Source organism: Hyperolius riggenbachi, chromosome 11 (genome assembly GCF_040937935.1).
Source record: "Hyperolius riggenbachi isolate aHypRig1 chromosome 11, aHypRig1.pri, whole genome shotgun sequence".
Lineage (NCBI taxonomy): Eukaryota > Metazoa > Chordata > Amphibia > Anura > Hyperoliidae > Hyperolius > Hyperolius riggenbachi.
The window spans coordinates 3,872,162-3,894,715 of record NC_090656.1 but is presented as its reverse complement, the minus strand read 5'-3'; the positions used below and the strand labels follow the sequence as shown (position 1 = coordinate 3,894,715).

The window sequence follows — 22,554 nt, the reverse complement described above, 5'->3', positions numbered from 1 at the left end:
GCGATGACATCATTTCCGCGTCGGGGAAGTTTGAAGAAGCCACTTCTAACTTCCCCCAAGTGCCGGCGCATGTCCCCGCAGTGCTAGACTCACCTCCGAACCAAGTCCAACGCAGTCTGTCCTCTGCTCTCCGCCTCCTGCTCCATATAGCCGCGTACAGTCATGTGACCTACAGGAAGTGGTGTGATGCTGCATCTAGCGGTGCTGTACGCGGCTATATGGGGCAGGAGAGTGGAGGACAGACAGCGGTGGACTTGGGCTGGAAGGTAAGTCCATAGGCAGAGAGCGAGGGAAAAAAGCGGGGCACAGGGGGGTAAAGGCAGAGAGCGGCACAGGGGGCAAACAGAGTACAGAGGCACAAGGGGTAAAAACAGAGGCAGGGAGGGGGTGACAAAGGCACAGGGGGTACAAAAATCCACAGCGGGGTACAAACGGAGGCACAGAAAAAAAGGCATAGGGGGTACAAACAGAGGTGGGGACATAGAGAGGCACTGAGGGGGACACATAGGAGGCAAAGCGGACAGAGATAGCACAGCGGCCCGACTTAAGAACGGATTCAGGTTAAGAACTAACCTACAGTCCCTATCTCTTTCGTTAACCGAGGACTACCTGTACATAGAAATTTTTGATTGGATGAAAAAATTGTACCATGTATAGGCACCATAAAGGTGGCCACACACCATTCAATTATTTTTAAATTTCTTTTCAATTTAAGGAATACAATCAATTTTTCTGACTGATTGTAACATTTTAAAAATCTGCCCAATGTAACACACATGTTCAGTTCTTCCCCAATTATGAAAAAAAATGATTGAAAACTCTGAGAAAATTGTTTTGGTGTATACAGGTAGTCCCCGGTTAACGAACGAGATAGGGACTGTAGGCTCGTTCTTAACCTGAATCTGTTCTTAAGTCGGGACGCTTTGCCTTTTCTGTCCCCTGTACCTCATCTGTGCCCCCCTCTGTGTCTCTGGTGCCCCCGTGTCTCTGGTGCCCCCCAATGCCGAGTATGCGCAGCAGAATGGGGGAACAAGTCTCACCTGCTTCCACGCGTCTCCGGGCCAATCAGCTGCGTCCTCTCATCCCTCAATGGTCCTCCCGGCGGCTTCCGTAGTGTCGCGTAATGACGCAATTAGAAGGAGCCGTGGGGTCTCCTTCTGATTGCGTCATTACGCGACGCTACAAAAGCCGCCGGGAGGACCATTGAGGGATGAGAGGACGCAGCTGATTGGCCCGGAGACGCGTGGAAGCAGGTGAGACTTGTTCCCCCATTCTGCTGCGCATACTCTGCTATAGGGAAGTGGTAGTCCCCGGCGGCGGGACGTCATCGCGGCAGGGCGGAGCTACGGTCGTGGCGTTCGTATCGGCGGGTCGTTCGTATGTCGGGCGTTCGTAACCCGGGGACTACCTGTATATTAAGAAATTGACAATCTACCACACACCAGGGAATTTTCACAAAAAATTGATCAGAAAAATCCACCACTCCCGATCGACTTACATAGAAGAAAATGGGAAATCTGATTGTATCTATTGCTCGCATAAAAAAAGCTTGCCTTTATTTGGGACAATCGATCGTTTTTATCGAATTGCCGTAAAATTGGATCATTTTGTTGTGTCGTGTGTGTCCATACACTATACAATGAAATAATTAAATTTTCACATACATTCAACCAAAACAATCAAATAGAGAAGAGACTGAAATTGCGATTATTCATGTTGGAGTGAGCTCTGATGTCTCCCACAATGCATCAGTGCTGATTATGCAAATCATCTCTTTGTTGTCCCCTGTAAGTTAGCCACACCTCCACTGCATTTCAGCGGATCTGGAGGTGTGTTTAGCTTCCAGGGAGAAAAATGGGACAACTTGCATATCCAGCAGTGATGCATTGTGGGAGACATCATAGGCTCACTCCAACCTAAATAACCGCAAATACCTTCTGTTTTAAGGAGACAAACATGTTTTGTATAGTATTTCAGATTAAGGGTTGGTTCACACTTGGGAGCTTTTCAGCGCTTCGCCAGCGATCAGCAAAGCACTGTTGATAATGTATCCCTATGGGATCATTCTCACTGCATAGTTTGCGATTTGCAGTTGTCACGTGACGTCACGCAAGTCAGGAAGTGAACGCTTTGACCCGGAAAAGAATAAATACAATGTATTTATTCTTAAAACGCTAACGCAATCGCCGCACAAATCGATTTTATGAGCATTTGCGTTTTTCCTATACCTTCCATTGAGGCAAAATCACCTCAAAATGGTACAGACAGTGCTTTGCTGAGCGGATCGGAAACGAACTGCTGAGCTGTTAACCCTCTCATAGGTAGAGTGACCAGACGTCCCGGATTGCCCGGAACGCGTCCCGGATTCGGGGTCCGCTGTCCCAGGCAGAATGAGGTCCCGGGAAACGTCCCGCTTTCAGCAGCGGGACGTCCCGACCTCGGGACTCTGGTCACTCTCTCCTCATGAACTGGCAGCGGCGTCTATAGACGCCCTGCCAGTTCATTGCCCTCAGCCCCGCTCTAGCCTCCTCTTCCGGTGTCTGTTCCGACACCGGCAGGCGAGCAGAGCTACGGCAAGATGGCTGCTGAAGCCCTGTACTGGAGACTATTTGTGTCTCCAGTACAGGGCTTCGGGCGCCATCTTGCCGTAGCCCTTCTCTGCCTGTCAGCACGGGAGACTTCAGGAGGAAGGTGGTCCCGGGAGCAGCGCGCCAGAGGCCGGAGACTTCTGCCAGGTGAGTAAATGCTTTCTTTTTCAGGTGAAATGTTTGCCCGCATTACGTTTCTTTTCTGGTGAAATGTTTGCCCGCATTGCGTTTCTTTTCTGGTGAAATGTTTGCCCGCATTGCGTTTCTTTTCTGGTGAAATGTTTGCCCGCATTGCGTTTCTTTTCTGGTGAAATGTTTGCCCGCATTGTGTAAATTTTCTGGTAAAATGTTTGCCCACAATGCGTTTCTTTTCTGGTGAAATGTTTGCCCGCATTGCGTTTCTTTTCTGGTGAAATGTTTGCCCGCATTGCGTTAATTTTCTGGTGAAATGTTTGCCAGCATTGCGTTTATTTTGTGCTGACATGTTGCCCGCATTGCATTTATTTTATACTGACATGTTGCCCGCATTGCATTTATTTTATACTGACATGTTGCCCGCATTGCGTTTATTTTGTGCTGACATGTTGCCCATTGCGTTTATTTTCTGGTGTCCGGGGTAACTGTTACTGCATTTATTATTTAATGGTCATAGATGGCTATGTTTGCTGCTTTGTGGTTACGGTATACTATTAGCATCACACAGTTTCTGCACACCCATGATGCAAAGTCTCGTTTGTCCACATCATGGCGTAAACACTGCTTTCTTATGCCTCGCTGTTACATCATTACGTTAGCTCCGCCCATACAATGGCATGGCCACGCCCATTTTTCGCCCCTCCCCAGTCTTCGTAGCTGCGCGCTCCTCAGTCCTCCCCACTTTTCGCCGCCCCCTCCCCGTCCCAGGTTGGACCCACAAAAATCTGGTCACTCTATCATAGGCAATCGTTGCACAAGCGTTTTCAGGGCAATTTTGAAAATCGTCTGCGCTTGAGAAAAGGGCAAAAACGCCCTTAGTGTGAACGAACCCTACAAGTGCGTCACTCTGCGTTCAATGCTACCGGCTAAACACCTGGGTCAAAAAACTGAATATACTCAGAAAAGGTAAGTATACCCTCATACATAGCTCCCAACTGTCCCTTCTTCGGAGGGACAGTCCCTTTTTGGGAGCCCCGTCCCTTTCTCCCTCTTTCACCCTCATTTGTCCCTCTTTCAGGACTTTGTCCCTTTTCCTATGTAAACATATATATTTCTCTACTAAAAATGTGTTTGATTGACTCTTAAACTTTATTCCCAACCTTTAAATTAAAATGTTACTATGAAGGAAAATGAACCAGGATAGAAAGGACCAGTGTGATTTGAATTATAAAACAACATACGTTTCTTATTAAATCTTTATGGTATGCCTGACTAGAGGCGTGGTGAGGGTGTGGCCAGGGGTGTGGCAGGGGCGTGGCTTAAGTGTCCCCTTTTTCTCATCTCAAAAAGTTGGGAGGTATGCTCATGTAGCACATTGTAAAGATGTCACATGATTGGACACTTTAGTAACTCCTCCCCTTCACAAAACACGAGTAGCTGTGCTCTGTGCACTATATGGTGAGATGATGAGCCTGGAAAGTGAAAAGTTCCTGGAAATCACTCTGGGATATGAGCACAGCACGTCAGGGAAACGCACCCTCTTCTGCCAGCACCTGTCATGGCCGCCGCGGAGTCACGCAGGGGGACGTAGTGACGTACACGCACGCCGGGGCTGTTGTAGGCGGAGAGAGAGGCTTTGTTTTGAAGCTGGTTGTCAGGACACAGCGAATGAGAGAGCGGCATTGGCGTCAGGTGACCGGGCAGCCTGTAACCACCGGGAGTCGGCTGAGCTGAGCAACTAAAGGGGTGAGTGAGACCGAGGGGACCCCAGAGAAGGGGGAGGGACTGAGGGGACCCCAGAGGAGAGGGAGGGACTGAGGGGACCCCAGAGGAGGGGGAGGGACTGAGGGGACCCCAGAGGAGAGGGAGGGACTGAGGGGACCCCAGAGGAGGGGGAGGGACTGAGGGGACCCCAGAGGAGAGGGAGGGACTGAGGGGACCCCAGAGGAGGGGGGGGAGGGACTGAGGGGACCCCAGAGGAGCAGGGGGGAGGGACTGAGGGGACCCCAGAGGAGAGGGAGGGACTGAGGGGACCCCAGAGGAGAGGGAGGGACTGAGGGGACCCCAGAGGAGCAGGGGGGAGGGACTGAGGGAACCCCAGAGGAGGGGGAGGGACTGAGGGGACCCCAGAGGAGGGGGAGGGACTGAGGGGACCCCAGAGGAGGGGGGGGGAGGGACTGAGGGGACCCCAGAGGAGAGGGAGGGACTGAGGGGACCCCAGAGGAGGGGGGGACTGAGGGGACCCCAGAGGATCAGGGGGAGGGACTGAGGGGACCCCAGAGGAGGGGGGGGACTGAGGGGACCCCAGAGGAGAGGGAGGGACTGAGGGGACCCCAGAGGAGAGGGAGGGACTGAGGGGACCCCAGAGGAGGGGGAGGGACTGAGGGGACCCCAGAGGAGGGGGAGGGACTGAGGGGACCCCAGAGGAGAGGGAGGGACTGAGGGGACCCCAGAGGAGAGGGAGGGACTGAGGGGACCCCAGAGGAGAGGGAGGGACTGAGGGGACCCCAGAGGAGGGGGAGGGACTGAGGGGACCCCAGAGGAGCATGGGGAGGGACTGAGGGGACCCCAGAGGAGCAGGGGGAGGGACTGAGGGGACCCCAGAGGAGCAGGGGGGAGGGACTGAGGGGACCCCAGAGGAGAGGGAGGGACTGAGGGGACCCCAGAGGAGAGGGAGGGACTGAGGGGACCCCAGAGGAGGGGGAGGGACTGAGGGGACCCCAGAGGAGGGGGAGGGACTGAGGGGACCCCAGAGGAGAGGGAGGGACTGAGGGGACCCCAGAGGAGAGGGAGGGACTGAGGGGACCCCAGAGGAGAGGGAGGGACTGAGGGGACCCCAGAGGAGAGGGAGGGACTGAGGGGACCCCAGAGGAGGGGGAGGGACTGAGGGGACCCCAGAGGAGGGGGAGGGACTGAGGGGACCCCAGAGGAGGGGGAGGGACTGAGGGGACCCCAGAGGAGGGGGGGGGGAGGGACTGAGGGGACCCCAGAGGAGGGGGAGGGACTGAGGGGACCCCAGAGGAGGGGGAGGGACTGAGGGGACCCCAGAGGAGCAGGGGGAGGGACTGAGGGGACCCCAGAGGAGCAGGGGGGAGGGACTGAGGAGACCCCAGAGGAGCAGGGGGAGGGACTGAGGGGACCCCAGAGGAGAGGGAGGGACTGAGGGGACCCCAGAGGAGAGGGAGGGAGTGAGGGGACCCCAGAGGAGGGACTGAGGGGACCCCAGAGGAGCAGAGGGAGGGACTGAGGGGACCCCAGAGGAGGGGGGAGGGACTGAGGGGACCCCAGAGGAGGGGGAAGGACTGAGGGGACCCCAGAGGAGAGGGAGGGACTGAGGGGATCCCAGAGGAGCAGGGGGAGGGACTGAGGGGACCCCAGAGGAGGGGGTGGGACTGAGGGGACCCCAGAGGAGAGGGAGGGACTGAGGGGACCCCAGAGGAGGGGGAGGGACTGAGGGGACCCCAGAGGAGGGGGAGGGACTGAGGGGACCCCAGAGGAGGGGGAGGGACTGAGGGGACCCCAGAGGAGCAGGGGGAGGGACTGAGGGGACCCCAGAGGAGGGGGAGGGACTGAGGGGACCCCAGGGGAGGGACTGAGGGGACCCCAGCAATAAGGAGGGTGACTGAGGGGACCCCAGCATTGAGGAGGTAGGGGGAGGGACTGAGGGGACCCCAGGAATGAGGAGGGAGGGACTGGGGGGTCCCCAGCAATGAGGAGGGAGGGACTGGGGGGTCCCCAGCAATGAGGAGGGAGGGACTGAGGGGACCCCCAGGACAGGGAGAGTGTGTTACTGAGTGATGGGACCCCCAGGAGAGGGAGAGTGTTATTGAATGAGGGTCCCCCCCCAGCTTGAGGAAAAGGAGGCGTGTAGCTGGAAGAGACATGAGGGTTAGGTTTAGGTGTCAAGAAAGGGGGTGGGGTTGGAGTTAGTGTTTCATTACAAGCAGGATTTTTCTTTTCTTTTCCTGACAGTATTACGTTACAGGAAGGCAAGAGGGCATGGAGGTTGCCATATTTATTTCGTTTTAAACAATGCACATTGTCCTGCTGATCCTCTGCCTGGTCGATACACGGTACGTTTCTGTACTGTGTATCGACCAGCTGATCCGGCCAGCTGATAATATTCAGCTGGTCCGATCATGCCGCTCGATTCCCGCCGGCGGACAATGGCAGGGAATAGAGCGCTGATATAAGGACCGCCGGCGGGGACGAGCAGCAATCGATCTGCAGGGACCTGGCTGGGGTCGACCCGTCTATGCCCACCATAATACTTTTAGCCACAGCTCCTGAACAAGGTGCTCTGACTGGATTAGCCACATGCTTGTTTCTGATGTGATTCAGACACTACTGCAGCCAAATAGATCAGCAGGGCAGCCAGGCAACCGGGATTGTTTAAAAGGAAATACATATGGCAGCCTCCATATCCTTCTCTTTACAGGTGAGCTTTACGTGTTCCCTCCAATACCCATCCTTCAGCAGAGTTCCCAGGGTCTCCATGCCCCTCTCACTGCACACCTATTGCATGGCTGACTAATGTTGTGGAAGCGGCAGGCTTAGGGAGAGCGGTGTGTGACATACTCGTGTCAGTGTGTCGGCCATTGGAATGTCACCTGGCTGGTGACATGATGATGGAAGTATGATAATCGCCCTGACTAAGGCTGACATGCTCATTATGGCTGGGGCAAGTTATACTACTCCAAGTAATGACATCACTGATCATGTGACAGGGCGGCCATACAGACATGTGGCCCTCATGTATGGCTGCTACAGCTGGAGTTGTGTAATAATGATGGGTAGTAGAAGATTATGGAGTTTGTGTATTACAGTTAAAGGAATACTGTAGGGGGGTCGGGGGAAGACGAGTTGAACTTACCCGGGGCTTCTAATGGCCCCCCGCAGACATCCTGTGCCCGCGCAGCCAGTCACCGATGCTCCGGCCCCGCCTCCGGTTCACCTCCGTAATCTCCGACTTTAAAGTCGCAAACCCACTGTGCATGCATGGCTGCGTCCTCGCTCACACTGACGTCACCAGGAGCGTTCTGCACAGGCGCAGTATGGTCTAAGCCTGCCTAGTGACATCAGCAGGAGCGAGGACATGGCCACGCAGGCGCAGTGGGTTTGCGACTGTAAAGTCGGAGATTCTGGAATTGATCCGGAGGCGGGGCTGGAGCAGTGAGTGGCTGCGCGGGCACAGGACGTCTGCGGGGGACCATTAGAAGCCCCGGGTAAGTTCAACTCTTTTTTTTTTTTTTTTTTTTTTCCCGAGCCCCCTACAGTACTCCTTTTAAAAAGGTAGCTGCACTCTCCTCACAATGTCTATTGATTCTTCCCTTTCTTATAATCTGTTTTGAAAGACCATTTAAAGGGAATCTGAAGTGAAAATAAACTTATGATATAAGGCATTGTATGTGCAGTACAGCTAAGAAATAGATCATTAGTAGCACAGATATGAGTCTCATATTGTTTCCAATATAGGAAGAGTTAAGAAACTTCAGTTGTTATCTATGCAGAGGAGCTTCTGTGAGCTCTGTGACTTTATAAAGTGGTGGACAGCTCTGTCTTTTGAAGCACTTATCTCAACTGTCTCTATTGTTTCTTTATTTGTTTATGGTTTTTCTGCAGAGAAAAGTTCAAAGGGTCACTAGCCTGCTCTGTGAAATCATTTAAATGCTGAGTGTATTGTAGAAACTGCAATTATTAGAGAATGATGCAATGTTATAAAAAAAATCTATATACCTGAAAATAAAAATCTGAGAATATTTTCTTTGCTACTAATGTTCTATTAATTATCCATATTACACAACCAATTAATTATATCATGAGGTGTTTTTTTTTTTTTTTTCGCTTCAGTGTCACTGTAAGGGCTGGTGCACACCGAGCGGCTTTTTGGGCGTTTTCAGATCCGCTTGCGGCTGCGGATCTGCTTGGTCAATGTATCTCAATGGGGTGGTGCACACCAGAGCGGCAGGCGTTTTGCAGAAACGAAAAATGCCTGGGTGAGGCATTTTTTGGATTGCAGATGCGTTTCTGCCTCAATGTTAAGTATAGGAAAAACGCAAACCGCTCTGAAAAACGCCTGTTCAGAGCAGTTTTGCCGGCGTTTTCTTACAGAAGCTGTTCAGTAACAGCTTTACTGTAACAATATATGAAATCTACTATACTGAAAACCGCAGCAGCAATCCGCAAAACGCCATAGAAAAATAAAAAAAAGCGTTTCAAAATCTGCTAGCATTTTGCGGATCTGCTAGCAGGTTTTGGTGTGCACCAGCCCTAACACTGCTTTTTTTTTTTTTTTCTTCCCTGCAGAGTTAAAGGAAACCTAAAGTGAGAGGTATATGGAGGCTGCCATATGTATTTCCTTTTAAACAATACCAGTTACCTGGCAGTCCTGCTGATATATCTGGCATCAGTGGTGTCTGAATCACACACACCTGAAACCAGCATGCAGATAATCCAGTCAGAGCACCTGATCTGCATGCTTGTTCAGGGTCTATGGTTGAAAATATTCGAGGCAGAGGATCAGCAGGACAGCCAGGCAATATGCATTGTTTAAACTGAAATAAATATGTCAGTCTGCGTATCCTTCTTACTTCAGGTCTGCTGTAGGCCTCATACACTAAATGAAACGGGGCTGAGGAGGGTGACAACGATCACCCTTGCTGAGCATCCAGCGTGTGTACAGCGCCGTCCGATGCCCCCCGCCGCCTCGTCCAGCAACCAGCCTGGAGCATTGTCCACCCCACCTGCCCCTTGACATCACCCCTGTGCCACTCTGTCTCCACCCTTCCCCCCCCCCCCAACAAAAAATGCTACAGAACATGTTGCTAGCCTGCAAGCTAGCGACACGCACATACAGTGTTGCCCCTGAATGTCGTACGAGGTAGTGAATTTTGATCCCTGCCGGCTGACTTGCGTCGTATATGTGAGGCGTTAGTCTTGTGACAATGCCCTGCTTAGCGCCAGCCTGCATGTAGATGTTCTTGCTTTTAGTACCGCAAGCTGATAGGGTTGTTGCAGGGAATGTAAGCTAAACAGATAACCCTTTCCCACAGACACCGATATCTGCAATCTTACGTGTGTGCCCACACATACCTACACCATGAGTAGCTCCGATATACGTCTCATTTAGTTTCCAAAAGATGTAAGAAATGTCACTTGTTATCTATGCAAAAGAGCTTCACTGATCTTTCCAACCCAGGCTACAGTGCTGTTTTCTGAAGCTCTTATCTCAACCTGTCTCTTGCTGTTTCTTGTTTACTTAAAGGATACCACAACTGACATGTGGCATGATGAGATAGACATGGGTATGTACAGTGCCTAGCACACAAATAACTAGGCTGTGTTCCTTTTTTTCTTTCTCTGCCTGAAAGAGGTAAATATCAGGTATGTAAGTGGCTGACTCAGTCCTGACTCAGACAGGAAGTGACTACAGTGTGACCCTCACTGATAAGAATTTCCCCCTTTTTTATCTCTTTCTTGCTCTCAGAAGCCATTTTCTTCTAGGAAAGTGTTTTATAGTTGGAATTTCTTATCAGTGAAGGTCACACTGTAGTCACTTCCTGTCTGAGTCAGGACTGAGTCAGCCACTTACATACCTGATACCCATGCGTCAAGTGTCTCTAGGCACTTTTTTCATGTTCATTCGGGCAATATGGCAGGCTTTAGATTCCATGGTGTAGAAAGGGTTTCATACCCAATGAGGGGAGGTGATATCTATGGGAAGCTTCTGAAACGGGAGGCTTTCTGGATTTGGAAATTGGGGACACGATCCCCTACAGGATTAAACTCCAGACTTGATTTAAACACTTTCTATGATTAATACTAATGAATACTATCCACCATGTATGCGATATTGTAGCCTATTTTATATATGGGGTAGAGATTTTGATAGGTTTTTGAGATGTGATGTCATGCTGTACCTATTGTTTTTAAAATGAGGATTTTTATATATGCATTATGGTGCTATTAATTACCTTTTAAATATCATGTTGTATATACCTTTAAGCACAGGGTTCACACCTTTAGGGGTGTGGCCTAATGCACTATATAGCCTGCGAATACACTCATGTTAGTATGCTATGATTAAGGAGCCATTCCATGCTCCGATACGCGTGAGCTTTTTATTGCAACACTGATGATGGATTGAAAATATCAATAAAGGATTTCTACTTTCACCCGACCAACTGGTGTAGCGGGACTTCTTCCTTTTGTCACACATGGACTTTGGCTATCGATTTCCGTGCTCCCTCTTGGTCATACTTGTGAGTGCAGCGGTCTCTTTTCCTTCCTTCTTGTGTGTGCATGGCCAGCTGAGACCAGCTCCCACAGTATGGGTGTTACCTCAAGACGTTTCTACATATTCATCTTCCACATCAGTTGCTGCTAAGCATTGACATCCACTCTATCCTACCATCCCTCCCTGCATCTGTTGCTGATTTATATACCCCATGGTCTGTTGTCTGGGGACAGCGGAGGAAGCTTCCATTTACCTACCTGTGGTTACGTGTGCTTTTTGCCTCCTGAAGCTGCGGACCTGGTTTGAGGCTTGGAATGGAGGCCCGTACTTTGCGGAGTCGTGGTGCGCCTTCCCCTGTGGAGAGTGGAGATGTGGGGCGTACGCAGCCGACTACAGCGGGGAAACAGGCCACAACAAAATGGCCGCCGCTACAAGACACCACGCCAACAGCGGATCCGTCCAGGCCTAGCGGAAGTGATGTCATCACTCACGGCCAGGGAGTCACACAGCCGGCACCCGCCCTCTCCCTCATTCCGCAGGTTTCACAAGCGGAATCTGAACAGTGGGAACGGGCAGATGTCCCCCACCAACCTTTGCCACCAACAGAGAATGCCAACACTCAGTGGAAGGAACGAGCAGGGGGAATCCATGCACAGACGGACACATTCGGGGCCACACTGTCATCTATAGCAGACAATTTGAAGCTGTGCCTGACCAAAGGATCTAAACAAGCCTCCACTGATGTGAGTAGCCACCCCCATTCCATGTTGTATACTAAAGGGAACCTAGAGGACTGGATAAGAAAGGGGGCTATTCCTAAATCTTCCCATGTCCAGGAACTCATTAGGGGCTTTACAGCAGCCAATGAGGAACATTGCAAAGGCAACAATAGCACCATGATTTCCTCTATACAGGACAATTTGCAAGCTCCTGATACATGCAATATAGATATGTCTAAGGACAGTGCTGTTTTTCCTGGGCAAGATCTAGTTACTAATAGATCAACTTCAGATCCTCCTTTAGGTGCACAGGCAGCCAATCAAGTTGGTTTAGAAACAGCAGAGTCAGAACCCGATTTTGCATTGGACATTTTAGGTGAACTTTTGATGTACCCCGATAAGATCGACAAATATATGTCTGTTTTTTCTAAGCAGCCAGGAATGTATAATATTGACCCTGCTATAAATCTGCAATCTTCCTTTTCAGGTCTAGAGGGTCTATTAGACAAAGAAACTCGATTGTGGTGGGATATTACTACTTTGAAACATTATGTGGCTGAGGGAATGATTCCTAGGGGGTTACGCATTAAGAAAATCCCAACTACCATCTATTCGAATCAGTTCGTGATCGAATGGAACCAGGTATTAACCGATTGTTCCATTCGTCTCATGAAGCTGATTATAGTATATGAAGAACAAAAACTGACAGACATCAAAGTTCAAATCTCAGATACTAGAAGAGAACTGAACAAGTTCTCTTCTTTTGAACATTTTGATGAACTTATGAATAAAATGAAAGAAAATGTCTCCAAACTAGAGAACCTAATTATGAACACTAAACGTACTAAATTTCTCAGAGATTCTGGGGACTATAAAAACAATGTTGTGTATGAATGGGGTAGGTGGGAAACATTGTATAGATCACCCAGATCTATTCTCCGCAGACCTAGACATAAAAAAGTTAGTTTTAGCTCTGCAGACAGCATGGGTTCAGCCTCAGACTCACCAGACAATAGAGAGGAGAGGATACAGTCCGTCTTCTCTGGCACTCCCAAACGGGGGGGGGACCAGCGCGGACCGACGACACAAGAAACCCCTCCGGGTCAACCGACCTATTACCAACGCCCCAAGAAGAACAGGGGGAGGTACAAGAAAGGGAAAGGGGGTGGAAACGGACCAGGAGGGCAGGTCGAAAGAAACGGAAAGTGATCTATCCCCCAGCCATTTCCAATGTAATTAATCTATCTAGTGTTGAACTCTCCCAAGCCCAGATTTCACTCCTTTCTAGGGGTTTATCTTATGCACCTTCATACCACTTTGATATCTTCAACACCATGTTGGATGTGAACAAATTTGTCCGCAACCTGATGGTCAAGAAGTACTTTTTGGGGGGTGATGGCTTGGATGGTGTGGGGGGCGGGTCGGGGGTGTCCCCGGGGCCCCACAGTTCTCCCGCCCCGGAGGCGGGGCAGATCCCTCCATTCCAGGAGGCTTCTCTCATCCTCACGTTGGACCAGTTGTCCAGCATGAGTGATGGCCCAGCCTCCGGGGCGGCCTTGGGCCCCGTGGCCACCTCCAACTCCCGCTTCTACCCCATCCAGGCCAGAACCCCCATTGTGGACACTTTCCAGGATTTGGTGGAAAAGGATCTCATGCGAATTAAAAAAGCTAATAAGGCGGTTTCCGACTTGACACGGCAGGAACAGGAAGCACTACAGTCCCTCCAGAATAATAAAGCGATAGTTATTCGCAATGCAGACAAAGGGGGGGCTGTGGTGGTCCTAGATTCATCTGCCTACCAAAGAGAGGCGCTACGGCAGCTGGAGGATACAACCACTTATGAGGTCCTACCCAGTGACCCCACACAGATCTTTAAGGCTGAGCTTCAGCAGTTACTGGATTTGGGGGTTTCACTGGGTATTTTCAGCCAGAAGGAGCGGGAGTATCTCTTGGTGGAGGCACCCATAGTGCCCATTTTCCACCACTTACCCAAAGTCCATAAGCCGGATGTTCCTCCCAGGGGCCGCCCTATTGTGGCTGGGATTGGTTCTCTGGGGGAGCGCCTGGGACAGTGGGTGGATGGGTGTCTCCAACCTTTAGTGCGCCGCTTACCTGGATTCTTACGTGACACAACCCATTTGTTGTCCAGTTTAGAATCTCTCCATTGGGACCAATCTTTTGTTTGGGTCACAATGGATGTGGCCTCCCTGTATTCTTCGATTCCTCACAAATTAGCTCTTCGAGCTTTGAATTTTCATATTAGGAAATATGGATCGTTCACTTCTGTCGTCTGTGACTTCCTCCTTCTAGCAGTGGATCATCTGCTTAGCAGAAATTATTTTATGTTTGATGGGGTGTACTATCTCCAGAGATGCGGAGCTTCTATGGGAGCCAAATTCTCCCCATCCCTGGCAAACTTATACATGGGATGGTGGGAGGAGCTCCGCATCTTTGGAGAGTGCAACCCCTTTTCGGAGTCTATATTTTGGTATTCTAGATACATAGATGATCTGCTGCTGGTTTGGAGGGGGCCGGAGAGAGACGTCCCGACATTTTTGACATATTGTAATAATAATGATCTAAATTTATCCTTTACCATATCCTATCATGCCACTGAAATGGATTTTCTGGATTTGCATCTGACTGGTTGTGTCGCAACAGGGAGAATACTGACTAGAACCTTTAGGAAGGAGTGCGCGGGCAATTCCTTACTTTTAGCCACTAGCTGCCACCCAAAACATACTTTAAGATCCATCCCATATGGAGAAATGATCAGAGCAGCTAGGAACTGCTCAGATCCAGATAGAATAGAACAAGAATTAGATCTGGTTCAATCCAGGCTTAAAGCTCGGGGATATCGGGACAATCATATTTTGGAGGCCAGGAGTCGGGCTCTACGCAAGACAAGGGCCGATCTTCTGTCCTCCCGATCTGGTAGGGAGAACAGGCGACTAAATAAAGGTATTAACTTTGTAACCTCTTATAGTCTAGAATATTCTGAGATTGTAAAAATCATTAAAAAATACTTGCCTGTTCTCCACTCAGATCCTAAACTACAAGCGGTACTGGCGGAGGGCTGTGGCTTCTCTTCACGTCGTGCTCCTACCTTGGGTTCAAAGCTCTCCCCTAGCTTGTTTCAGAGCACCAACAGACCCAGACCCACTTGGCTGAGATATCTGGGTTCATACAGATGTGGATACAGTACATGTAGATTCTGCCATGTTCATGATCAGACTCGGGAGGCCGTTTCACTCTCCAGACACACTAGCCATGATATTAGACAATATATTAATTGTCACACTCACAATGTCGTGTATCTGGTTACTTGTGTGGAGTGTGCGGTTCAATATGTGGGATGTACCACCCGCCCTCTCCGCCAGAGAATTTCTGAGCACTATCATGGCGCAGGGAGATGTCTTAGAAATGCAGAATATATTACCCATGCGTCAAGTGTCTCTAGGCACTTTTTTCATGTTCATTCGGGCAATATGGCAGGCTTTAGATTCCATGGTGTAGAAAGGGTTTCATACCCAATGAGGGGAGGTGATATCTATGGGAAGCTTCTGAAACGGGAGGCTTTCTGGATTTGGAAATTGGGGACACGATCCCCTACAGGATTAAACTCCAGACTTGATTTAAACACTTTCTATGATTAATACTAATGAATACTATCCACCATGTATGCGATATTGTAGCCTATTTTATATATGGGGTAGAGATTTTGATAGGTTTTTGAGATGTGATGTCATGCTGTACCTATTGTTTTTAAAATGAGGATTTTTATATATGCATTATGGTGCTATTAATTACCTTTTAAATATCATGTTGTATATACCTTTAAGCACAGGGTTCACACCTTTAGGGGTGTGGCCTAATGCACTATATAGCCTGCGAATACACTCATGTTAGTATGCTATGATTAAGGAGCCATTCCATGCTCCGATACGCGTGAGCTTTTTATTGCAACACTGATGATGGATTGAAAATATCAATAAAGGATTTCTACTTTCACCCGACCAACTGGTGTAGCGGGACTTCTTCCTTTTGTCACACATACCTGATATTTACCTCTTTCAGGCAGAGAAAGAAAAAAAGGAACACAGCATAGTTATTTGTGTGCTAGGCACTGTACATACCCATGTCTATCTCATTATGCCACATGTCAGTTGTGGTATCCTTTAAGGTTTTACTGCCAGGAAGTTCAAAGGGTCATTAGCTCTGCTCTGTTTGTTCATTTAAAACACAGTGTAATTTGTAAGCTGCAAATATTAGAGAATGATGCAATGTTATTAAAAAGCTATATAACTGAAAATAAACATATAAGACTCTTTTCTTTGCTGGGGACTTAGAAGGAAGGGGGGGGGGGGGGGGGGGGAGTTATTGTTAGTGTACCTGGAGACTCCAAATCCAGATACCCAAAAATTGCTCCGACTCCTTGACTCTGACTCCACAGCCCTGATTAGCTGCATGCTTGTTTCTGGTGTAATTCAGCCACTACTGAAGCCAAATAGATCAGCAGGGCTGCCAGGCAACTGGTATTGTTCAAAGGGGAATAAATATGGCAGTTTCCTTATCCCTCTCACTTCAGGTTCCCTTTAAACTGGCCAGAAACTGGTCAATATGGCCAACAGATAGATCCCTCTCAGATCATTATCTGCCCAGAGAGGGATCGATCTGATTGAATCCCTCCACACACTGTACACAGATATTCAGTAGATTTGAAATCAATTGAAAATCTTTGCGCACTGCCTGCAGGTCCCCAGGCTGTTAAAGAGGCCCTGTACATATGTCATAATCAGTTATCAATTACAAGTAGTCTCCGGTTAACGAAAGAGATAGGGACTGTAGGTTCGTTGTTCTTAAGCCCCCCCCCCACTGTGCCACCTCTGTCCCCTGTACCTCCCATATGCCCCCCTGTGCCTCCAGTGTCCCCCTCTGTCACCTCTGTCCCCTGTACCTCCTCTGTACCCCCTGTGCCATCAGTGTCCCCCTCTGTGTCACCTCTGTTCCCCTGTGCCTCCAGTGTCCCCCTCTGTCAGCTCTGTCCCCTGTACCTCCTCTTTGCCCCCCTGTGCCACCAGTGTCCCCCTCTGTCACCTCTGCTCCTCCCCCCACTGTGCCATCTCTGTACCCTGTACCTCCCATATGCCCCCCTGTGCCTCCAGTGTCCCCCTCTGTGTCACCTCTGTCCCCGTACCTCCTCTGTGCCCCCCTGTGCCATCAGTGCCCCCCTCTGTGTCACCTCTGTTCCCCTGTACCTCCTCTGTGCCCCCCTGTGCCATCAGTGTCCCCCTCTGTGTCACCTCTGTCCTCTGTACCTCCTCTGTGCCCCGCTGTGCCATCAGTGTCCCCCTCTGTGTCACCTCTGTTCCCCTGTACCTCCTGTGTGCCCCCCTGTGCCATCAGTGTCCCCCTCTGTGTCACCTCTGTCCTCTGTACCTCCTCTGTGCCCCGCTGTGCCATCAGTGTCCCCCTCTGTGTCACCTCTGTTCCCCTGTACCTCCTGTGTGCCCCCCTGTGCCATCAGTGTCCCCCTCTGTGTCCCCTCTGTCCCCGTACCTCCTGTGTGCCCCCTGTGCCATCTCTGTCCCCTGTACCTCCTCTGTGCCCCCCTGTACCATCAGTGTCCCCCTCTGTGTCACCTCTGTTCCCCTGTACCTCCTCTGTGCCATCAGTGTCCCCCTCTGTGTCACCTCTGTCCCCGTACCTCCTCTGTGCCCCCCTGTGCCATCAGTGTCCCCTGTACCTCCTCTGTGCCCCCCTGTGCCATCAGTGTCCCCCTCTGTGTCACCTCTGTTCCCCTGTACCTCCTCTGTGCCATCAGTGTCCCCCTCTGTGTCACCTCTGTCCCTGTACCTCCTCTGTGCCCCCCTGTGCCATCAGTGTCCCCTGTACCTCCTCTGTGCCCCCCTGTGCCATCAGTGTCCCCCTCTGTGTCACCTCTGTTCCCCTGTACCTCCTCTGTGCCATCAGTGTCCCCCTCTGTGTCACCTCTGCACCTGCTTATACAAGTTTATAAGCCATTTTTTCTTTGAATTAATCGATTTTCTCAAAAACTACAAGTCAATTTGAACATTTTTTTTTTTTTTTAACTTGCTCTCATGGAAACACAGAATCCAGGCTGTTCGTATCGGCGGGTTGTCAGTAAGTCGGGCATTCGTAAGTCGAGGACTACCTGTATAGTAAACTCATAGACCAGAAAAAGTCGTTTCCTATATCAGAACAGGTCATACATTGTATATTTATACAGACGCATTTCCTGCGGAATAATGCTGGGAATGCACAATGAGTTTTTTTCTGAACATTTACTGGCCCATCGATTTTCAGGTTGATTTTCCAATCGTTTTTCCAAAGGATTTTCATTCATTTCTATGAGAAAACGGATCAGAAAAACGATTTAATTCAGATCGTACCGGTCGGAAATTATCAAGCAATCTGTTTGCCGAAAAAGCTCATCGAGCTTACAATATCCAGAGGTTTACTATTTCAGAGTTTACTATAACGAGATTATACTGTATTGTAAAAAATAAGCATTATCCATTGTTACTTTCAGTACAGTTCCTCTTTAAAGATATTATAGTGTGTGGGGTGTGGGGTGGTGTGGGAGGTGTTGTGTGAGGAGTTGTACGCAGGGCTGTGGAGTCGTAGTCGTGGAGTCGGGCAATTTTGGGTGCCTGGAGTCGGGAAAAAATACTCCGACTCCTAATGAATTTGTAACTGTAATTAAAATAGAAAATATGATAAAATGTTCTATTTCTCAGATAATAGTCATTAAAAATAATGTATATATACAGTAATAGCTGTGCTTAGTCCACAAAAATGAAATAAACCAATCAAAATTAGTTACATGTGCTGCTTCAATTAAGCAGTCCCCGTATTTTTAAGGTCAGATGTACACATCTGATTGTGACTGTACAGTATATATATGATGTGTACACAGGAACCTCTTGTATATACTAAATAACATCTATGCTGTAAGTATAAAGCCTGATGTGTAGCTGTGTCACTAATAGAGATGGTCAATGAGATGGAAATAATTCTGCACTGATGCTGATTTATGCAAATGTATGCACTCCCTTTGCTGATGAAATCAAATAATTTGATATGTTGTTAAAATTTGGTTTGGTGACTACAAATTAAAGGGTACCTGAGACGGATGAAAAGTAAAGTTTTATACATACCTGGGGCTTCCTCCAGCCCCCTTCAGGCTAATCAGTCCCTCGCTGTCCTCCACCACCCAGATCATCTGCTATGAGTCCTGGTAATTCAGCCAGTCAGCGCTGTCCGACCGCATGCCGCTCCCACAGCCAGGAACATTCTACACCTGCACAATAGTGCTGCACAGGTGTAGTATGCTCCTGGCGGCGGAGTGTGTGCATGCGCACTACGCCCGACTGGCTCAAGTACCTGGACTCATAGCAGAAGATCCAGGTGGTGGAGGAGGACAACGAGGGACTGATTATCCTGAAGGCGGCTGGAGGAAGCCCCAGGTATGTATAAAACTTTAATTTCATCTGTCTCAGGTTTACTTTGTTACACAGTAGTACTATACTCTACATATGCACTCCCCACAGAGCTGCAGGGAATCCACTGAGAATGCTGTGCACATTGAACACAGAGGTGTTGTCTGTCACCCATAAACCTTGTTCAGATTGTGCATGAAGAATGTGTAATAGAGGAAGAATCTCCTCATTCCCCTGCAGAGTACCTGCACATCATTCTTACATGTACCCACAGTTACATTGCCTAGGGCCTGATAGATGTTCTTTGTTCCGGTTTGTACCTTTTACAAGTACTCTTACCAAGGACTAGTTTTAGTCTAAAGGGAATAAATATAGTAGTCTACATATCCTTCTCACTTCAGTTGTCTTGTAAAATTCCTAAGCGTTGGCAGTTAAGAGACGAATTTCATGTTACATACTTTTAATCAACAAAATTGTAATATGCAAATTAGAGGAGTCGGAGTCGAGGAGTCGGTGGAATCCTAAACTGAGGAGTCGGAGTCGGTGGATTTTTGGACCGACTCCACAGCCCTGGTTGGACGCACACAGTGTGACATTCAGGACTGATAAGAAGAATTGTTGGGTGGGTTGTGTCTCGTACAGGCTGTCATCATCCAATGTTTGTCTCCATCAGGCTGTCTATGTGACACTCTCTGAGCTGTCCAGGATTCTGGGGGGTGTTACACCCCACTAGAGACCAGCATTCCTCACCATCCCCCAAACATGGCGGCGCCAGGAGCAACCAAAACCTCATGGAAGCTACGTGAGTCTCTATATCGTGTGTGTGTGTGTGTGTGTGTGTGTGTGTGTGTAGTGTGTGTGTACGTATGTGTAGTGTAGTGTGTGTGTGTATGTATGTGCAGACTGTGTGTGTGTGTGTGTGTGTGTGTGTATGTATGTGTAGACTGTGTGTGTGTGGTGTAGTGTGTGTATGTGTAGTGTGTGTGTGTGTGTATGTATGTGCAGAGTGTGTGTGTGTGTGTAGTGTGTGTGTACGTATGTGTAGTGTGTGTGTGTGTGTATGTATGTGCAGAGTGTGTGTGTGTGTGTGTGTGTGTGTGTGTGTGTGTGTGTGTGTGTGTGTGTGTGTGTGTGTGTGTATGTGTGTGTGTGTGTGTGTGTGTGTGTGTGTGTGTGTGTGTGTGCGTGTGTGTGTACGTACGTGTGTGTGGTGTAATGTGTAGTGTGTGTGTGTGTGTGTGTGTGTGTGTACGTATGTATGTGTAGACTGTGTGTGTGTGTGTGTGTGTGTACGTATGTGTAGACTGTGTGTGTGTGGTGTGTGTGTATGTATGTGCAGACTGTGTGTGTGTGTGTACGTATGTGTAGACTGTGTGTGTGTGTGTGTGTGTACGTATGTGTAGACTGTGTGTGTGTGTACGTATGTGTAGACTGTGTGTGTATGTATGTGTAGACTGTGTGTGGTGTGTGTGTGTGTGTATATGTATGTATTGTGTTATTGTATTGTATGTGTAGACTGTGTGTGTGTGTGTGTGTATGTATGTATGTATGTATGTATGTATGTGTAGACTGTGTATGTATGTATGTGTAGATTGTGTGTGTGTGTGTATGTATGTGTAGAGTGTGTGTGTGTGTGTGTGTGTATGTATGTATGTATGTGTAGACTGTGTGTGTGTGTGTGTGTATGTATGTATGTATGTATGTATGTATGTGTAGATTGTGTGTGTAGACTGTGTGTGTGTGTATGTGTAGACTGTGTTTCACAGTCTACACATACACACACACACACACACACACACACACACACACACAGTCTACACACACAAGTGTGTAGTGTTTGTGTATATGTATGTGTAGACTGTGTGTGTTTGTGTGTGTGTGTGTGTGTGTGTGTGTATATATATATATATGTATGTATGTATGTATGTATGTATGTATGTACAGTGGCTTGCAAAAGTATTCGGCCCCCTTGAAGTTTTCCACATTTTGTCATATTACTGCCACAAACATGAATCAATTTTATTGGAATTCCACAAGAAAACCCAATACAAAGTGGTGTACACATGAGAAGTGGAACGAAAATCATACATGATTCCAAACATTTTTTACAAATAAATAACTGCAAAGTGGGGTGTGCGTAATTATTCAGCCCCCTTTGGTCTGAGTGCAGTCAGTTGCCCATAGACATTGCCTGATGAGTGCTAATGACTAAATAGAGTGCACCTGTGTATAATCTTATGTCAGGACAAATACAGCTGCTCTGTGACGGCCTCAGAGGTTGTCTAAGAGAATATTGGGAGCAACAACACCATGAAGTCCAAAGAACACACCAGACAGGTCAGGAATAAAGTTATTGAGAAATTTAAAACAGGCTTAGGCTACAGAAAGATTTCCAAAGCCTTGAACATCCCACGGAGCACTGTTCAAGCGATCATTCAGAAATGGAAGGAGTATGGCACAACTGTAAACCTACCAAGACAAAGCCATCCACCTAAACTCACAGGCCGAACAAGGAGAGCGCTGATCAGAAATGCAGTCAAGAGGCCCATGGTGACTCTGGACGAGCTGCAGAGATCTACAGCTCAGGTGGTGGAATCTGTCCATAGGACAACTATTAGTCGTGCACTGCACAAAGTTGGCCTTTATGGAAGAGTGGCAAGAAGAAAGCCATTGTTAACAGAAAGCATAAGAAGTCCCGTTTGCAGTTTGCCACAAGCCATGTGGGGGAGACAGCAACCATGTGGAAGAAGGTGCTCTGGTCAGATGAGACCAAAATGGAACTTTTTGGCCAAAATGCAAAACGCTATGTGTGGCGGAAAACTAACACTGCACATCACTCTGAACACTCCATCCCCACTGTCAAATATGGTGGTGGCAGCATCATGCTTGGGGGGTCCTTCTCTTCAGCAGGGACAGGGAAGCTGGTCAGAGTTGATAGGAAGATGGATGGAGCCAAATGCAGGGCAAACTTGGAAGAAAACCTCTTGGAGACTGCAAAAGACTTGAGAGTGGGGCGGAGGTTCACATTCCAGCAGGACAACGACCCTAAACATAAAGCCAGGGCAACAATGGAATGGTTTAAAACAAAACATATCCAAGTGTTAGAATGGCCCAGTCAAAGTCCAGATCTAAATCCAATCGAGAATCTGTGGCAAGATCTGAAAACTGCTGTTCACAAACGCTGTCCATCTAATCTGACTGAGCTGGAGCTGTTTTACAAAGAAGAATGGGCAAGGATTTCAGTCTCTAGATGTGCAAAGCTGGTAGAGACATACCCTAAAAGACTGGCAGCTGTAATTGCAGCAAAAGGTGGTTCTACAAAGTATTGACTCAGGGGGCTGAATAATTACGCACACCCCACTAGGCAGTTATTTGTAAAAAATGTTTGGAATCATGTATGATTTTCTTTCCAC

The 22,554-nt window shown here is 48.7% G+C and overlaps 1 protein-coding gene across 1 annotated transcript in view; it reads left to right on the top strand.

Moving 5' to 3' along the window:
- The first annotated feature begins 4,362 nt into the window (after positions 1–4,362).
- The window catches only part of KATNB1 (katanin regulatory subunit B1), a 68,103-nt gene continuing 49,911 nt past the window's right edge, over positions 4,363–22,554 (top strand). The window contains exons 1-2 of the mRNA XM_068261154.1: positions 4,363–4,469; positions 19,815–19,943. Coding sequence (XP_068117255.1) covers positions 19,904–19,943 — 40 coding nt within the window. The 5' untranslated portion in view covers positions 4,363–4,469; positions 19,815–19,903. The remainder of the gene's footprint in view (positions 4,470–19,814; positions 19,944–22,554) is intronic.